Raw genomic sequence first — 17,350 nt, forward strand, 5'->3', positions numbered from 1 at the left:
AATGGGGGGGTCCCAGGAAAGCGTGAGGGGTCCCGCGCCGCCCCCTCCCCAGGGCCACCTTCCCTTGGGGACACCCGGCTGTGTCCCCCCTCCCGTCCCGTGTCACTCGCGGTGCCTCGTGGGGGTCCCCACGGGGCTCGGGGGTCCCGGGAGGGTCCCCAGAGGGCTCGGGGGGGTCCCCAGAGGGCTCGGGGGGGTCCCCAGGGGTCCCGGGGGGGTCCCGGGGGTCCCTCAGGGCCGCGGCTCCTCCCGGCGCTGGCGGGAGCGGCGGAAGCGGCCCTGGATGGCGAGAGCCGCGCGCTCCGTCTCGGGCGCGCTCAGGTCGATGTCGATCTCCTCTTCCTCCTCCTCGTCCTCTTCCTCCTTCTTGGGCTCAGCCTTGGCTGCCGGGGACGGGGACACGCTTGGGGACACGCTTGGGGACAGGGTGGAACTGCCAGATTCACCCGGGGGACACCCAGGGGGACACTCGGGGGACAGCCTGGCACCAACCCTGGGGACAAGGGATGGACTGGCACCCCCAGATCGACCATGGGGACACCCAGGGGGACACCCTGCCACCCCCGCTGGGGACAAGGGACACCACGACTCCCCCCAGGGGCACACCCCGACCCTTCCGAGGGGACAGGGAGGTCCCCAAATGCACCCAGGTGCCACCTTCCACGAGGACGGGGACAGTGGGGGGGGGCCCTGGGGTCTGCGGGGACAGCGGGGTCGCGGGAGGGGACAGAGGGGACAGCGGGGACAGAGGGGACAGAGAACCCGCGCCCCACCTGCGCCGGGGCTCCTCACCTTGCTGCTGCCCACCGGGGGCCTCCGCCGCGGAGGGGGGCGCGTGGGGGCTGCGCTGCGGAGAGAGGGGACCCGGGGGGTGACACAAGGTCCCCACATTGTCCCCAGGGCCCCCCCATTGTCCCCAGAGCCCCCCCCCCATTGTCCCCGGCCCCCCCCCCCGTTGTCCCCGGCGGTCCCACAGCCCCCAGCCCGAGTGGGGCTCGTTGGGGCTGCGCTGAGAAGCGAGGAGGGCCCCAGGGGACAGGGGAGGTGACACCGGTGGCCCGGAGTCCCCAAAGTGTCCCCCCCTCTCCCCGGGGCGCAGCGTCCTGGCCCCATTGCGGCTCCCAGCGCTGCTCCCCGCCCGGCTCGGTGCTGGGGAAAGGGGCAGAGTCCCCTCTCCGGTGCCCCCGGTGCCCCCCGGTGCCCGCACCTCGCTCATCCCGCCCGGTGCCGCCGCCGCTCCGAGTGCGGGACCGGCGCTGCCGCCGCCGCCTTTGTAGGGACGGGGTTTGAGTGACAGCCGAGAGCAGCCAATGGGGAGCGGGGACGGGGCCCAAAGGGACACGCCCACAAGGGTGGCTTCACCCCCCCCCCCGATCCAGGAGCGACGGACACGGGGGGGACATTGGGGGGGGACACTGGGGACATGGGGACATTGGGGATATTGGGGACATGGGGGAGATATTGGGGACATTGGGGACATTGGGGATCTGGAGGACATGGGGGACACGGGGAAACATTTGGGATATTGGGGACACTGGGGACATGGGGGCAACACGAGGACACAGGGACATTGGGGGACATTGGGAACACGGGGACACAGGGAACATTGTGGGACATTGGGGACACAGGGGACCAGGGGGACACTGGGGACACGGAGACACGAGGGGACATGGGGACATGGGGACATTGTGGGACATTGGGGACACTGGGGACATGGGGACATGGAGGGTGGGACAGGGGACACAGGGGAGTGTGGGGACACCGGGGTGACCATGCGCCACCCGAGTGCCACCCTCCTGTTGGGGTGACACTGGGGGACAGGGCACAGGGGGTCCGGGGATGGTGACACTGCCAGTCCATCCGTGGCACTGGTGGGGACAGCGGTGGCAGGACGGCCACCACCACGTGTGACACGGGGTGCCACCCTCAGCAGGCAGCTGTGACATCCTGGCTGTCCCCTCCGTGCCTCGCTGTCCCCTCTGTGGCTGTCTGTCTGTCTGTCCCCGTGTCCCTGTGTCGTACCCGCGCTCTCCTGTCCCCGCTTGTCCCGCCCCAGGTGCCACCCCGGGCGCCACCCCCAGCGCCACCTGTCCCCCCCGCCCCGCGCTCTGTCCCCGCCTGTCACAGCCCCAAGTTCAAGGTTCAAACTCCACGCGGCCTTTCCTGGGACCGCCGGTGACACGTGGGGACAGCTGGGGACAGGAGGGGACACACGGAGACCGACGGGGACGCACAGGAATGGAGGGGACACACGGAGACCCCCAGGGACATGCGGGGACCGCCGGGGACACTCGGGGACCTGATGTCCCTTCGCTGCGTGGGGACAATTCCCTGTCACTGACAGCACCAGGGGACTCCAGCTCAGGTACCGCCAGCACGGGGACAGGAGGGGACACTCAGGAACAGGAGGGGACACACGGGGGCTGGCGGGACACGCAGGGACTGGAGGGGACAGGAGGGGACACACAGGGACAGGAGGGGACACCCAGGGACCAGAGGGGACACCTGGGGACCAGCGGGGCCACTTTGTCCCCATTGGGGACACGTTGGGGCTGGCAGGGACACGAAGGGACACTGTGGGGACGGGTGGGTTCACGTGGATGACAGCGCCGCGGGACACAGTGACACGGCGGCCTCGAGGGGATGGGACTGGTGCTGGCTGTGTGTCACCCCCGCTGTCCCCGTGTCCCCAGGTGTGTCCCTGCCGAGCCCGCCTGGGGACACGGAGCCCGACGGGGACAAAGTGTGCGCCGTGTGCGGGGACAGGGCCAACGGGTACCACTTCCACGTGATGAGCTGCGAGGGCTGCAAGGGCTTCTTCAGGTGGGGACAGCGCGGGGACACTGAGGGGACACTGCGGGGACAGCTGGGGATACCATGGGGACACCGCGGGGACACCTGGGGACACTGCAGGGACACCTGGGGACACTGCAGGGACAGCTGGGGACAGGGTCGGATGGGATGGGACATGGGGACAGGGTGAGGGGACAAGATGGGACGTGGGGACAGGAAGGGACAGGAGGGACTGGGATGGGAGGGGGTGGCACAGGACGGTCCCATGGATGGGGACAGCGTGTGACAAAAGGGGACCGCCCTGTGGCTGGGGACACACGGTGACAGTGGCCGTGTCCCCTTGGTGGCAGCATCCCCGCACCTTGGTGGCAGTGCTCGTGTCCCCTTGGTGGCTGTGTCCCCTTGGTGGCAGTGTCCCCAGCCCTTGGTGACACTGCCCTTGTCCCCGTGGTAGCGGTGGCAGTGTCGTGTCCCCTTGGTGGCTGTGTCCCCTTGGTGGCAGTGTCCCCAACCCTTGGTGACACTGCCCTTGTCCCCGTGGTAGCGGTGGCAGTGTCCGTGTCCCCTTGGTGGCAGTGCCCGTGTCCCCAGCCCTTGGTGGCAGTGTCCCCCTGGTGGCAGTGTCCCCCTGGTGGCAGTGCCCGTGTCCCCGCAGGCGCTCCATCCTCAAGGGTGTCCGTTTCACGTGTCCCCTGGCGCGGCGCTGTCCTGTCACCAAGGCCAAGCGGCGACAGTGCCAGGCCTGCCGCCTGCAGAAGTGCCTGGACGTGGGCATGAGGAGGGACAGTGAGTGACACGGGGGACACCGCGGGGACACCGGGGAGACACCGGGGCAGAGCAGAGGGGGAGGACATGGAGGGGACACAGGGGACAGCAGGGACAGGGAGGGGGGGACACGGGGGAGCAGCTGGGTGGGATGAAGGGGACCTGGAGGGGACAAGGGACGGGGGGGGGGTGGCAGGGGAGGGGACAGAGGTGGCAGCAGGGAGTGTGGCACGGAGGGGACAGCGGGGACCCGCTCGGGTGACCCCGGTCGCTGTGCCCGCCTGTGGCGGCGGTGGCGGCGGTGACAGCGGTGACGCGGGGTGGCAGTGATCATGTCGGAGGAGGCGCTGCGGCGGCGGCGGGAGCTGCGGGGACAGCGGGGACAGCCCGGGGGACAGCGGGGACACGAGGGGCTGACGGCCGAGCAGCAGGAGCTCATCGCGCTGCTCATCGGCGCCCACCAGCGAACCTTCGACTCCAGCTTCTCACAGTTCATGCACTGCTGGGTGAGTGGGGACACCCTTGTCCCCAATGGGACACTCCTGTCCCCAAATGGGACCCCCTGTCCCCAAACGGGACCCCCTGTACCTATTGGAACACCCCTGTCCCCAATGGGACACTCCTGTCCCCAAACGGGACCCCCTGTCCCCAATGGGACACCTCTGTCCTCAAACGGGACCTCCTGTTCCCAATGGGACACTCCTGTCCCCAAACGGGACCCCCTGTCCCCAATGAGACACCCCTGTCCCCAACAGGACCCCTCTGTCCCCAAATGGGACCCCCTGTCCCCAAACGGGACACTCCTGTCCCCAATGAGACACCCCTGTCCCCAACAGGACACCTCTGTCCTCAAACGGGACCCTCTGTCCCCAATGGGACACTCCTGTCCCCAAATGGGACCCCCTGTCCCCAAACGGGACCCCCTGTCCCCAATGGGACACTCCTGTCCCCAAATGGGACCCCCTGTCCCCAAACGGGACCCCCTGTCCCCAATGGGACACTCCTGTCCCTGTGGTTGTCCCCACTGTCCCCACTGGAGTCCCAGCCGTGGCCATGGGCACCCTGCCCGCCCCTGTGGCTGTCCTGGCTGTCCCCAAAGATGTCCTGACTGTCCCCACATGTACCCAGACCATCCCCAAAGATGTCCTAACTGTTCCCAAAGATGCCCCAACTGTCCCCATCAATGTCCTGCCTGTCCCCACCGGGGACACCCCACTGGTGTACCCAGACTGTCCCCAAAGATGCCCTGGCTGTTTCCCGGTGTACCCAGACTGTCCCCACAATGCCCCAGCTGTCCCCAGAGATACCCTGGCTGTCCCCCCACCCGTCCCCAGCGCCACCCCGCCTGTCCCCTCGCTGTCCCCAGCCCGCCGTGCGCCTGCTGTCGCTGTCGCCGCGGGAGGAGGCGCTGCCGGACGTGCTGTCGCTGCTGCCGCAGTTCGCGGACCTGAGCACGTTCATGATCCAGCAGGTGATCAAATTCGCCAAGGAGATCCCGGTCTTCAGGTGCGGAGGGGACGGCGCGGGGGCGGCGGCGGCGGGTGCCACCCCCGCTGCCCTGTCACCGTGTCGCCGCCGCGTCGCTGCCGTGTCCCCTCCCCTGGCAGGAGTTTGCCGCTGGAGGCGCAGATCTCGCTGCTGAAAGGGGCCACGCTGGGGATCTGCCAGATCCGCTTCAACACCGTGTTCAACCCCAAAACCAAGGCCTGGGAGTGCGGGCAGCGCTGCTACACCATCCGCGACGGGGCCCTGGGTACACCCGGGGACACTGGGGACACCTTGGGGACACTGGGGACACCTTGGGGACAATGGGGACACCTTGGGGACAATGGGGATACCTGGGGACAGCTGGGAGTGCAGGCAGCGCTGCTACCCCATCTGCGACGGGGCCCTGGGTACACCTGGGGACACTGGGGACACCTTGGGGACAATGGGGATACCTGGGGACATTGGGGACAGCTTGGGGACAATGGGGACAGCTGGGAGTGCGGGCAGCGCTGCTACACCATCCGCGACAGGGCCCTGGGTACACCCGGGGACACCTTGGGGACACCTTGGGGACAATGGGGACACTGGGAGTGTGAGCAGTGCTGCTACGCCATCCGCAACAGAGCTCTGGGTACCGCGGGGACAATGGGGACACCTGGGGACACCAGGGGAGGATCAGAGTGGAAATTTGGGGAAATTCCTCTGGGAAAAGGGAAAAGACCCTGGAAGGGCTGCCCGGGGAGGCTCAGGGTGGAAATTTGGGGAAATTCCTCCTAAAAAAGGGAAAAGACCCTGGAAGGGCTGCCCAGGGCGGTTCGGAGCCGCCATCCCGGAGGCGTCCGAGGAGGTGGCACTTGGTGGCAGGGCGGGGACCAATCCCAAAGGCGCTCCCCGCCCTAAGCCGGGGGTTGGGGGCTGCCCCAGCCGGGTTCCAGCAGGTGTACCTGGAGCCGCTGCTCAAGTTCCACGAGAGCCTGCGGCGCCTGCGGCTGCACGAGGCCGAGTACGCGCTGCTCCAGGCCATGCTGCTCTTCTCGCCAGGTGAGCCTCCTCGGGGAGGGGACTCACCTGGCACAGGAGATGGGGACAGGAGAACAGCTGGGGACAGCACAGGGGATGGGGACAGGGACAGGGGAACAGCTGGGGACAGCACAGGGGATGGGGACAGGGACAGGGGATGGGGACAGGGACAGGGGATGGGGACAGGAGAACAGCTGGGGACAGCACAGGGAATGGGGACAGGGACAGGGGAACAGCTGGGGACAGCACAGGGGATGGGGACAGGGACAGGGGATGGGGACAGGGACAGGGGAACAGCTGGGGACAGCACAGGGGATGGGGACAGGGACAGGGGATGGGGGATAGGGACAGAGCACACCTGGGGACAGGGGAACACAGGACAGGGGAACACCTGGGGACAGCGCAGCATGGGGACAGAGATACGGGACAGGGGGACACAGGGACACCCCGCTGTCCCCAAAGCCCCGCTGAGGTCACCCCACGGCCCCTCCAGACCACGCCGGCATCGCCCAGCGCGACGTCATCGACCAGTTCCAGGAGAAGGTGGCGCTGACCCTCAAGAGCTACATCGACCACCAGCACCCCCCCGAGGAGGGCAGGTGAGCCTTGGGACGGGGTGGCGGCGTCCCCAAAGGGGTGGGGACGGCCACCAGAGCCGGCTGGGTGTCCCCAAGGTTCCTGTACGCCAAGCTGCTGCTGCTGCTGACGGAGCTGCAGACACTGAAGGTGGAGAACACGCGGCAGATCCTGCACATCCAGGACCTGTCGGCCATGACGCCGCTGCTCTCCGAGATCATCAGCTGAGCACGGCCCCCCGTGTCACCCCCTGGTCCCCGAGTGTCACCCCCCGGTCCCCGAGCGTCACCCCCAGCTGCCTCCAGGCACAGAGTAAAGCTCCTTTATTTATCCTGGCTCCCGGGTGTGTCACCGCGGGGAAACTGAGGCACAGCCGCCACGGCGCCGGGGACGACGGGGACCACCCAGGACAGGGTGGCACTGGGGACAACGGGGACCCCCAGCCCCCCGGTGGCGCTGTCACTCGCTGTCCCCAGCCCGCCGTGTCCCCGCTGTCCCTGTGGCACCTGCACGGCCCGGCCTGGCAGCTCCCTGAGCAGGACGGTGCCACCACACGCTGTCCCCATGTCCCTGCTGTCCCTGTTGTGCTGTCCCTGCTGTCCCCGCTATGCTGTCCCTGCTGTGCTGTCCCCTCTGTCCTGTTCCTGCTGTCCCCATGTCCCTGCTGTCCCCTCTGTCTTGTCCCCACTGTCCCATCCCTGCTGTCCTGTCCCCTCTGTCCCGTCCCCACTGTCCCTGCTGTCCCGCTGTCCTGTCCCCCCGTCCCCACTGTCCTGTCCCCACTGTCCCGTCCCCACTGTCCTGTCCCCACTGTCCCCACTGTCCCTGCCGTCCTGTCCCTGCCGTCCTGTCCCTGCTGTCCCCACTGTTCCTCTGTCCTGTCTCTGCCGTCCCCCCGTCCCTGCTGCCTCTGCTACCTTGTCCCCACTGTCCCCACTGCCTGTCCCCACTGTCCTGTCCCCCTGTCCCCTGTCCCTGTCCCCTGTCCCTCATCCCACGGTGACGGTGAAGCCGCAGTGGAAGCGGCTCCTGCAGTGGTTCAGGAAGGCTCCCAGGGCCAGCGTCACGGGCAGGGGGGGCAGCTTCTTCTCCAGGACCCCCCCCACGCTCCAATTGCTGTCCAGGAGCCCTGCGGGGACACGGGGACACCTGAGCGCCACCAGCTGGGGACACAGGGACACCTGAGCGTCACCAGCTGGGGACACGGGGACACCTGAGCTGGGGACACCTGAGCGCCACCAGCCAGTGACACAGGGACACCTGAGCGGCTGGGGACACAGGGACACCTGAGCGCCACCAGCCAGGGACAGGGGGGACACCTGAGCGCCACCAGCCGGGGACACAGGGACACCCGAGCGCCACCAGCCAGGGACACAGGGACACCTGAGCGCCACCAGCCGGGGACACAGGGACACAGGGACACATGAACTGGGGACACCTGAGCGCCACCAGCTGGTGACAGTGGGGACACCTGAGCAGCCCCGGCAGGTGACAGCAGGGACACCTGAGCATCACCAGGTGGTGACACAGGGACACCTGAGTGCCACCGGCCGGTGACAGTGGCCCAGGAGGTGACACTGAGGGGACACTGGAGGGGACAGGGGACAGTGCCCACCTCTGAAGACGGCGTTGGCCCCGGGCAGGGTGAGCTGGTAGCCGAAGGTGAAGGTGCTCTCCTGCAAACGCGTGTTGGCCTCCAGCTCCACACCCACCTGCACCTGCAGGGACATTGTGGGGACACTGAGGGGACACTGCGGGGACACTGGGGACAGTGGGGACATGAGGGACAGCAGGGACAGGACAGAGGGGTCAGCGGGAATAGGGTAGCAGGGACATGACAGTGGGGACAGGACAGCAGAGACAGTGGGGACAGGACAGTGGGGACAGTGCGGCACCTGGGGGGGACGGCGCGGTCACAGTGGCATGGGGACACCGAGGGGGACACTGGGGACAGCGTGGGGGACATCTGGGGACACGCACCTGCTCGTTGGCCCGGTGGTAGTAGCTGGCGTGGGCTCCCCCATAGCCCACGTTGAGCGTTGTCACCCAGTTCGGGGCTGTAACAGAGAGGCAGTGTCCCCAGGGGTCCCCAAGACGTCCCCAGGTGTCCCCAAGGCATCCCCAAGGTGTCCCAGAGGTGTTCCTGAGGCATCTCCAGGTTTCCCCAGGTGGCCCCAAGATGTCCCCAGATGACCCCAGCCATCCCCGGGTGTGCCCAAGGTGTCCCCAAGTGTTCCCAGGCATCCCCGGGTGTCCCCAGCACCCACAAGATGTCTCCAGGTTTCCTGAGATGTCCCCAGGTGTCCCCAGGCACCCCTGAGGTGTCCCCCAGGTGTCTGAAGGCATCCCCAGCTGTCCAATCTGTCCCCATCTGTCCCCATCAGCCCCATCTGTCCCCAGCTGTCCCCATCAGTCCCCATCCGTCCTCATCTGTCCCAACTGTCCCCAGGCATTCCCATCTATCCCCAGCTGTCCCCATCTATCCCCAGGCATTCCCATCTGTCCCCATCTGTCCCAGCTGTCCCCAAGGTGTCCCATCTGTCCCCTGGTGTCCCCAGGTGTCCGTACCCGAGTACTTCCCGGCCAGGGTGAGGATGGCTCCCTCCTCCCCAGGCCGCCGGTGGTACACGAGCTCCCCGCCCAGCACCAGGCGGGCGGTGACGCTCTGCAGGAAATGCGCCACCACGATCACTGTGGGGACAGCGCCGCCTCAGACGGGTCCCCAGGGCAGGGCTGGGGACAGCACAGGAATGGGGCCGGGGTGGTGTCCCTGGGGCGGGGATGGGCGGGGCCAGGTGGTGTCCCCAGGGCGGGGTCAGGCAGGTCCCGGGTGGTGTTCCCAGGGTGGGGCCAGGGCAGTGTCCCCAGGGCGGGGCTGGGGCGGTGTCCCCAGGGCGGGGCCAGGGTGGGGCCGGGGTGGTGTCCCCAGGGCGGGGCCAGGCAGGTCCAGGGTGGTGTCCCTAGGGCGGGGTCGGGGCAGTGTCCCTGGGGCTAGGGCGGTGTCCCCAGGGCGGGTCCAGGCAGGTCCGGGGCGGTGTCCCCAGGGCGGGGCCAGGCACAGTCTCAATGGTGTCCCCAGGGCAGGGCCAGGCACAGTCTCAGCGGTGTCCCCAGGGCAGGTCCGAGGCACAGTCTCAGCGGTGTCCCCAGGGCCAGGGGGTGTCCCCGGTGCCGGGGCAGGGCCGGGCGCTCACCGGAGCCGCCCAGCAGGTCGGGGTTGCCCAGGGTCAGCGTGGCCGTGCAGTCCTCGCCCCGGTACTCGCCGTCGAACTGCCACGTCACAAACTTGGCCTGGTGCGTCTGGGGACAGGGACAGAGCTGCTGGTGGCACCGGGGGACAGGCGGGGAGGGGCTGGCACGGGTGTGGCACCCCCGGCTCACCTGGAACACGGCCTTGGCACGGAGGTGGTCGCCCAGCAGGTGCAGAGCCTGGGCGTTGAGGCTGCCACTGCTGTCCATGTCCCCAAGCAGCATGGGGAACACCTGGGGACAGCACAGGGGATGGGGACAGGGACAGGGGAACACCTGGGGACAGGGGAACAGCTGGGGACAGCACAGGGGATGGGGACAGGGACAGGGGAACAGCTGGGGACAGCACAGGGGATGGGGACAGGGACAGGGGATGGGGGATAGGGACAGAGCACACCTGGGGACAGGGGAACACAGGACAGGGGAACACCTGGGGACAGCGCAGCATGGGGACAGGGATACGGGACAGGGGGACACAGGGACGGCCACAGGGCCACCTCCGAGCACCCCTGGCTCCAGCCTGGGGCTGCCTGGGACGTGCCAGCACCTCCAGGCCACAGCACTGTGGCCATGGTGAGGCCACCAACAAGCCCAGGGCCATCTGGGACCACCCAGGGTCACCAATGACCCCAAAGCCACCCATGACCCTGAGATCCCCAATGACCCCAGGGTCACCCAGGACCACCCATAACCTCAGGGCCCCCAGTGACCCCAAGGCCACTGACCACCCTGAGGCCACCCTGGATACAGAGCCACCAACCACCCCAGGGTCACAGATGGCCACAATGACCCACTGGTGGCCTGGGGGTGACCATGAGGCTCCAGAACCGGTGACATCCCCTGTGCCAACCCCACTGCCACCCCCCCAGACCGGTGCCACCCGCGTTGTCACCTCGGTGGGCCCCAGCTGGCGGTCCCCCACGAAGGTGGCGTTGAAACGGTACCCGGAGGGGCCCAGGGTGCTCATGTGCACCGTGTGTGTCACCTGTGGGGACAGCGCGGTCACAGGGGACGGGGACAGCGTGGGGGGGACACCCCCCGTGTCCCCAGGTGTCCCCTGCCCCACCTGGAAGTGGCTGCTCAGGGTCTTGGTGACGATCAGCTTCACCCCCTCCATCTGCGGCGGGAACACCTCTGGGGGGACACGGCTGTCACCCCTGGGGACACGGCTGTCACCCCCAGGCATGGTTGTCACCCCCCAGGTGACACCCCCAGCCCCGTTTTGGGGACAGCACCGACACCCCCTGGCCCCGCTGTCCCCTCGTCACCCCAGTGTCCCCCCAGCCCCTCTGTCCCCTCCCGGTCCCTCTGTCCCCACAGCCCCACTGTCCCCACAGCCCCGCTGTCCCCCCTCCATCCCCGTTCCCCGCGGGCGGGCGCACCTTTGCAGAGCCGGTGCAGCTCATCGAAGCTGCCGGGGTTGCCGCGGGGCTGGGCCCGGCGCGGGGCCCGGCCCTCGGCGTTGCCCATGGCCCCTCACGGGCCCCCGCCGGCCGCCGCCATCGCGGGCGGCGCCGCCCGGAGCGCCTTCAGGGGGGGCGCCGCCGCCATCTTGGCTGCGGGCAACGCGCGTCGCCCATTGGCTGAGCGGGGAGGGCGGGGCCGCGCCGGAATGCGACCCCCTCCGGCAACCCGGACCCGAGCGGAGACGTTCCGTGGCGGGGCCGTTCCGCGCCACCCTCCTGTCCCGCGCGTGTCCCCAAATCCCCAAGTCCCGCGTGTCCCCAAACCCCCGCGGTCCCACTCGTATCCTGTCCCGCGCGTGTCCCCAAACCCCCGCTGTCCCCAAATCCCGCGTGTCCCCCTCTTGTCCTGTCCCCCGCGTGTCCCCAAATCCCCGCTGTCCCCAAATCTGGACCCCCCAATGTCCCCTCCCTACATCGCTGTCCCCTCCTTGTGTCCCCTCTGTCGCCATCACCCCACTGTCCCCTCCCAGTGCCACCCCCCCCTGTGTCCCCTGCCCTGTCCCCGCAGTGACCGGGGGGACTCCGACCTTTTGTCGCCAGCGCCACCCCCGCCCTTTGCCCGCGTGTCCCCACTGTCCCCCTCCCGCCGGGGGCCGGGGGTCGGTGACACCACGGGCGACAACCTTCGGCCCTTGGGGACACGGAGGGGACGGGGGGGACAGGGCCCCCCCGCGCTGCCCCTCGGCCCCGCCGTGTTTGCCCAGGGGGGGCGGGATTGGGATAAAAACGGGGCCAGGGGAGGGGAGACCCCAAAACTGCAGCGGCACCTGGAAGGTGAGGGGACAGGAGGGGACAGGGAGGGGACACGGGACAGGGATTGGGATTGGGGACAGGGATTGGGCTGTAGGGTCAGGATTAGGATTTGGGGTCGGGATTGGGATTTGGGGTTGGGATTTGGGGTTGGGATTGGGATTTGGGGTTGGGATTTGGGCAGGGATTGAGATTTGGGGTAGGGATTGGGGAGTGGGGGCAGGAATTGGGATTTGGGATCGAGATTGGGGAGTGGAGTAGGAATTGGGATTTGGGGACAAGGATTGGGATTTGGGGACAAGGATTGGGGTACGGGGAAGGGATTGGAGGGGATTTGGGGCTGGGGGTGGTTTTGGGGTGGGACAAGGGGGGAGCAGAGCGTGGGGCTGGGTGGGGACGCTGGGACAGGGATGTGGGGCTGGGGAGGGGCTGTGGGGTGGGAATGGGACTGGAAATTCCTATGGGGCAGGAATGGGGTGGGATGGGATAGGGCTGGAAGTTTCTGTGGGGTTGGAAGCTCCTATAGGACTGGACGTTTGAATGGGGTGGGGTGGGATGGGATGGGATGGGATGAGATTTATGGGATGGGATGGGATTTATGGGATGGGATCGATAGGATGGGGCTGGAAGATTCCATGAGATTGGAAGATTCCATGGGGCTGGAATAGGATGGGACGGGGCTGGGTTGGAAGTTTCTGTGGAGCTGGAAACTCCTGTGGGGCTGGAAGTTTTTATGGGGTTAGGATGGAGTGGGATGGGGCTGGAAGTTTCTGTGGGGTTGGATGGGATGGGATGCGGCTGGCACTCTCCGTGGGGACACAAGTGCCACCTGTCCCGCCGTGTCCCCGCGGTGTCCCCGCAGCCATGCCGCTCCCTTTGCTGGCCCTGCTGCTCCTGCTCGCCGCCGCCCGCCCCGGGGCCGCGCTGCCCGAGCGGGACGGGCCGGGCGAGGCCCCGGAGGGTTCGGAGGAGCCCGCGGGGGCCGCGGATTTCCTGAGCCGGCAGCTGCAGAGCCTGAGCGAGCTGGTGAGCCGAGAGCTGCCCCCGCAGCTGCGCCCCGAGGAGCTGCGCACACAGGCCGGGTACGGGGGGAGGGCGGGAGCCGGGACCCCTCCCCATTGCAGAGCCCTCCCCACTCGGGACCCCTCCCCACCGGGACTCCTCCTCGGGATCCTTCCCTGGGACCCCATCAGGGACCCCTCCCCACTCGGGACCCTCCCGTCCCTTCCTGAGACCCCTCCTCGGGACCCTCTCAGGACCCCTCCCCACTCGGGACCCTCCTCTCCCTCCTCGGGATCCCTCCCCTCCCCTCCTGGAACCCCTCCCGGGACCCCTCCCAATCCGGGACCCCTCCCCGTGACCCTCCCGAGACCCCTCCCCACTCGGGACCCCACCCCTTCCTTCCTGAGACCGCTCCTCGGGACCCTCTCAGGACCCTTCCCCACTCGGGACCCTCCTCTCCCTCCTCGGGATCCCTCCCCACTGGGGACCCCTCCCCGGGATCCCTCCCTGGGACCCCATCAGGGACCCTTCCCCACTCGGGACCCTCCCCCGACCCCTCCTGGGACCCCTCCCCACTGGGGACCCCTCCCCAGGATCCCTCCCCCGACCCCTCCCCTCCCCACTCGGGACCTCTCCCCTTTCCCTCCCTCCCCGGGACCCCTCCCAACCCGGGACCCCTCCCCTCCCTTCCTGAGACCCCTCCCAAGGACCCCGACCCCGACCCCTCTCTTCCCTGGGACCCCTCCCCTCCTTCCCGTGACCCGTCCTGGGGACCCCTCCCATCTCTCCTCGGGACCCCTCCCCCGACCCCTCCCCTCTCTGGGACCCCTCCTCTCCTCGGGACCCCTCCCGGGACCCCTCTCCGGGCCTCGGCAGCGCCGGTGACGCCGGTGTCGCCCCTCAGGCTGTACCTGGAGCGCGCTAACAAACAGCTGGAGCCGCTGGCCCGGGAGCTGCAGAACAACGTGATGGGGCTGTTCTCATCCCTGCTGCGGCTGGGCCGGGCCGAGGGGCAGGGAGAGACCCCCGAGACCCCCTGAGACCCCCGAGAGAGCCTGAGAGCCCTCGCAAGCCCTGCATGGACCTGGACCGAGCCCTGAGACCCCCAGGATGGGCCCAGACACAGCCCCGAGACCTCCTGAGACCCCCACACGGACCCCAAAACAGCCCCAAGACCCCCTGAGACCCCTCACAAGCCCCGCATGGACCTGGACTGAGCCCTGAGACCCCCATACAGACCCCGACACAGCCCTGAGACCCACCAGGATAGGCCTGAATACAGCTCCAAGACCTCATCAGAGCCCTCTATGGATCCGAAACAGCCCTGAGACCCCCGCCTTGATCCCAACCCATTCCCGAGACCCCCGTGCCAGACCCAAATAAAGCCCTGAGCCCCCCACTCCGCCGTGTCCTTGTAACTGAGGAGGGCAGGGGGTCCCTGGTGCTGTGGGGGGTCCCTCGATGTGTGAGGGGGTCCTGGGGGGTTTGTGAGGGGTCCCTGGTGCTGTGGGGGTTCCCTGGGCTGTGGGGGGGGGTCCCTGGGCCTGTTGGAGGGTCCCGGTTGCTCTTTGGGGGGGATCCTTGGGGTGGTGGGGTCCCTGTCGCTGTTTGAGGGGGGGGGTCCCTGAGGAGGGGGCGGTCCCTGGGGAGGGGGCGGTCCCTGGGCTTTGGGTACGCCCCCTCAGCCAAGCCCCGCCCACCTCCGCTCCCCTCTGCCCTCACTAAAGATGGCGGCGGCGCCTCACGCACCGTGCGCGCCCTTATCCAAGATGGCGGCGATGACGTCACAGCGCAGCCACTCCCGTAGACAAGATGGCGGCGCCGTGCCGGGGTGGTGGCGTTACGTCACTTCCGGCGGGGCGGTATGGCGGGGCCCGGCCATGGCGGACGCGGCAGCGCGGCGGGCAGTGGCGGAGCTGCCGCTGCTGCGGTCACCGGCGGGGCCGCGGGACCGCGAGGGCTGGGCCGAGCGGCTGCGAGAGGAGTACCGGGCGCTCATCCAGGTGCGTGCGTGGCGTTCCTCCCCTCACGGTTCCTGCCTGGCTGTGCTTCCGTTCCCTCTCGGTGCTTTCCTGGTGTCTCAAATCCCTCCCGGTTTTCCCCACGCGGTGTCGCTTCGGTGTACTCCTGCTACTCTATTCTTCCTCCCAGACCACCCCTATGTCCCCGCCGGTGTCCCCCGGTGTCCCCTCGATACTCCCCGTGTCCCCCCGGTGTCCTCTCAATATTCCCGGTGTTCCCCGGTCCATCCCCGGTGACTCCCCCGGTACCGGTGACCCCCCCCCCCCCCCCGGTGTCTCCTGTCATCCCCCGGTGTCCCCTCATGAATCCTGTCCATTCCCGGTGTCCCTTTCCCGGTACCGGTGACCCCCTCCCCCGGTGTCCCGGCAGTACGTGGAGAACAACAAACGGGCTGACACCGATTGGTTCCGTCTGGAGTCCAACCCCGAGGGCACCCGGTAAGGACGGAGGGGGCTCTGGGACACCCCCCCCCCATCCCCGGTCACACCGGGACTCCCTCGGGATTGTCACAAACCCCCCGGGGCCGCTCCGGTGACCGGAGGAGGGGTCCCAGCAGCGGGGGAAGGGTCCCGGGAGGGTCTGAGGGAATTTGGGGGAGCCCTGGGGGGGCTCTGAGGGGTTTTGGTGGCTCTGAAAGGCTTTGGGGGGGTCTGGGTGGTTTATGGGGGGGTCTTAGGGGGGGTCTGAGGGGTTTTTGGGGGGTCCTGGGGGTTCTGGGGGGGTCCTTGGGGGGTCCCAGAGGGGGTTCCCCCACACTGAGGGGGTCGTGGGGGGGTCTGGGGGTGTTAGGGAGGGTCCCAGGGGTGTCTGGGGGGTTTTGGGAGGGTCCCGGGGGTACTCAGGGGTTTTGGGGGGAGTCACTGAGGGGTTTTGGGGGGTCCAAAGGTCACTTAGGGGTTTTGGGGTGGGTCACTGAGGGTCCCCCCCCTGTCCCCAGGTGGTCGGGCAGGTGCTGGTACATCCATGAGCTGCTCAAGTACGAGTTCAACATCGAGTTCGAGGTGAGGAGGGGGCTGCGGGGGACAGGGGGGGTTTTGGGGGGGTCCCAAGGAGGTGCTGACCCCCCCTTGTCCCCCCCAGATCCCGGTGACGTACCCGGGCACCGCCCCCGAAATCGCCATCCCCGAGCTGGACGGGAAAACCGCCAAGATGTACCGGTGAGGGGGGTCCTGGGGGGCTTTGGGGGGTCCTGGGGGGTCTGGGAGGGGTCTGAGGGGCTTTTTGGGGGCTTTGAGAGGCTTTGGGGAGGGTCCCAGGGGATTTGAGGTGTTTGGGGGCAGGTCTGAGGAGTTTTGAGGGGTCCTGGAGGGGCTTTGGGGAGGTCCAGGGGGGCTGGGGGGTTCTTGAGAGGGATCCTAGAGAGGGTTTTGGGGATTGGAGGGGCTTGGGGAGGGGTTCTGGGGCTCAGAGGGGACCAGGAAGGGTCCTGGGGGGGTCTGGCAGGGGTCCAGAGGGGTTTGGAGAGGGGCTTGGGGGGTCCAGGGGGCGGTTTGGAGAAGGTCTGGGAGGAACTGGGGAGGGATCCTGGGGGGTTTGGGGGGATCCTGGGGGTTCTGATGGGTTCTTGGGGGTCCCGAGGGTGGGTCTGAGGGTTTTGGGGGGGGTCCCAGGGGGGTCTGACGGCTCGGTGTCCCCCCAGGGGGGGTAAGATCTGCCTCAGTGACCACTTCAAGCCCCTGTGGGCCAGGAACGTGCCCAAGTTCGGGCTGGCACACCTGATGGCACTGGGGGTGAGCACCGGGGGCACCGGGGGTGAGCACCGGGTGTCGGCACCGGGGGGGGCTTGGGGAGGGGTCCTGGGGGGCCCTGGAGGGGTCTGGGAGGGGTCCTGGGGGACTTGGGGTGACATTGGGGTGGGGGAGGACACTGGGGTGGTGCTGTCACCTGTGTGGGGACAGTGGGGAGAGGGGATCCTGTGGAAGGGTCGCCCATGGGGGGGTGACATTGAGGGGGGGGTGGCACTTTCCAGGGGATGTCCCCACACCACTGACCCCTGTCCCCACAGCTGGGGCCCTGGCTGGCCGTGGAGATCCCGGACCTGATCTCCAAAGGCCTCATCCAGCACAAGGACAAGTGACCAACGCGGGGGGGACTTTGGGGGTTCCCCCACCTCGGGGGTCCCCCCATTCCCCTCCCAGCTGCTGCCACCCCTCCCCACCGCTTCGCTGCTGCTCCCCAATAAACATTGAACCCCGATTTAGTGGTGGTTTGTTATTTTG

At 68.3% G+C, this 17,350-nt stretch overlaps 3 protein-coding genes and 1 long non-coding RNA gene across 6 annotated transcripts; 2 read left to right on the forward strand and 2 right to left on the reverse strand.

Annotated features, from left to right (window-relative positions):
- Window positions 1–324: 324 nt before the first annotated feature.
- LOC136568308 (uncharacterized) lies at window positions 325–1,986 on the reverse strand. The gene is made up of 3 exons (XR_010785196.1): window positions 1,208–1,986; window positions 793–847; window positions 325–383 (listed from the first exon to the last, which is right to left on the reverse strand). It is a non-coding gene; the product is annotated as an uncharacterized lncRNA (long non-coding RNA).
- A 252-nt stretch (window positions 1,987–2,238) lies between these two features.
- NR1I3 (nuclear receptor subfamily 1 group I member 3) lies at window positions 2,239–6,942 on the forward strand. The gene is made up of 9 exons (XM_066567964.1): window positions 2,239–2,365; window positions 2,694–2,823; window positions 3,449–3,579; window positions 3,886–4,064; window positions 4,925–5,064; window positions 5,166–5,311; window positions 5,971–6,087; window positions 6,560–6,665; window positions 6,741–6,942. Exons 1-9 carry the CDS (start codon window positions 2,239–2,241, stop codon window positions 6,868–6,870), a joined length of 1,206 nt encoding a protein of 401 aa, XP_066424061.1. The 3' UTR covers window positions 6,871–6,942.
- Window positions 6,943–6,948: 6 nt separating this feature from the next.
- On the reverse strand, window positions 6,949–11,422 carry TOMM40L (translocase of outer mitochondrial membrane 40 like). 3 transcript variants are annotated; one of them, XM_066568244.1, is made up of 9 exons: window positions 11,274–11,422; window positions 10,958–11,025; window positions 10,784–10,876; window positions 10,024–10,125; window positions 9,837–9,942; window positions 9,211–9,307; window positions 8,623–8,699; window positions 8,258–8,360; window positions 6,949–7,771 (listed from the first exon to the last, which is right to left on the reverse strand). In XM_066568244.1, exons 1-9 carry the CDS (start codon window positions 11,359–11,361, stop codon window positions 7,102–7,104), a joined length of 1,404 nt encoding a protein of 467 aa, XP_066424341.1. In that variant the 5' UTR covers window positions 11,362–11,422; the 3' UTR covers window positions 6,949–7,101. The 3 variants fall into 3 exon arrangements, with proteins under 3 accessions (XP_066424341.1, XP_066424342.1, XP_066424343.1); XM_066568245.1 differs by having other exon boundaries at window positions 10,958–11,048; window positions 11,274–11,386; XM_066568246.1 differs by having other exon boundaries at window positions 7,562–7,771; window positions 9,211–9,333; window positions 11,274–11,418.
- Window positions 11,423–14,958: 3,536 nt separating this feature from the next.
- Window positions 14,959–17,327, forward strand: UFC1 (ubiquitin-fold modifier conjugating enzyme 1). The gene is made up of 6 exons (XM_066568210.1): window positions 14,959–15,112; window positions 15,501–15,568; window positions 16,069–16,132; window positions 16,212–16,288; window positions 16,771–16,861; window positions 17,137–17,327. The coding sequence occupies exons 1-6, from the start codon at window positions 14,990–14,992 to the stop codon at window positions 17,206–17,208; spliced, it is 495 nt and encodes a 164-aa protein (XP_066424307.1). The 5' UTR covers window positions 14,959–14,989; the 3' UTR covers window positions 17,209–17,327.
- The last annotated feature ends 23 nt before the right edge of the window (window positions 17,328–17,350 follow it).

Source organism: Molothrus aeneus, chromosome 31 (assembly GCF_037042795.1).
Source record: "Molothrus aeneus isolate 106 chromosome 31, BPBGC_Maene_1.0, whole genome shotgun sequence".
NCBI lineage: Eukaryota > Metazoa > Chordata > Aves > Passeriformes > Icteridae > Molothrus > Molothrus aeneus.

Coding starts and splice junctions, on each gene's coding strand:
- NR1I3 (XM_066567964.1), top strand. CDS start 2,239: ATGGAGGGGACACACGGAGACCCCCAGGGACATGCGGGGACCGCCGGG. Junction 2,824..3,448: donor GGCTGCAAGGGCTTCTTCAG/GTGGGGACAGCG, acceptor GTGTCCCCGCAG/GCGCTCCATCCTCAAGGGTG. Junction 6,666..6,740: donor CACCCCCCCGAGGAGGGCAG/GTGAGCCTTGGG, acceptor GGTGTCCCCAAG/GTTCCTGTACGCCAAGCTGC.
- TOMM40L (XM_066568244.1), bottom strand. CDS start 11,361: ATGGGCAACGCCGAGGGCCGGGCCCCGCGCCGGGCCCAGCCCCGCGGC. Junction 10,877..10,957: donor CCCTGAGCAGCCACTTCCAG/GTGGGGCAGGGG, acceptor CTGTCCCCACAG/GTGACACACACGGTGCACAT. Junction 8,361..8,622: donor ACCACCGGGCCAACGAGCAG/GTGCGTGTCCCC, acceptor ATGTCCCTGCAG/GTGCAGGTGGGTGTGGAGCT.
- UFC1 (XM_066568210.1), top strand. CDS start 14,990: ATGGCGGACGCGGCAGCGCGGCGGGCAGTGGCGGAGCTGCCGCTGCTG. Junction 16,133..16,211: donor AGTTCAACATCGAGTTCGAG/GTGAGGAGGGGG, acceptor TGTCCCCCCCAG/ATCCCGGTGACGTACCCGGG. Junction 16,862..17,136: donor CACACCTGATGGCACTGGGG/GTGAGCACCGGG, acceptor CTGTCCCCACAG/CTGGGGCCCTGGCTGGCCGT.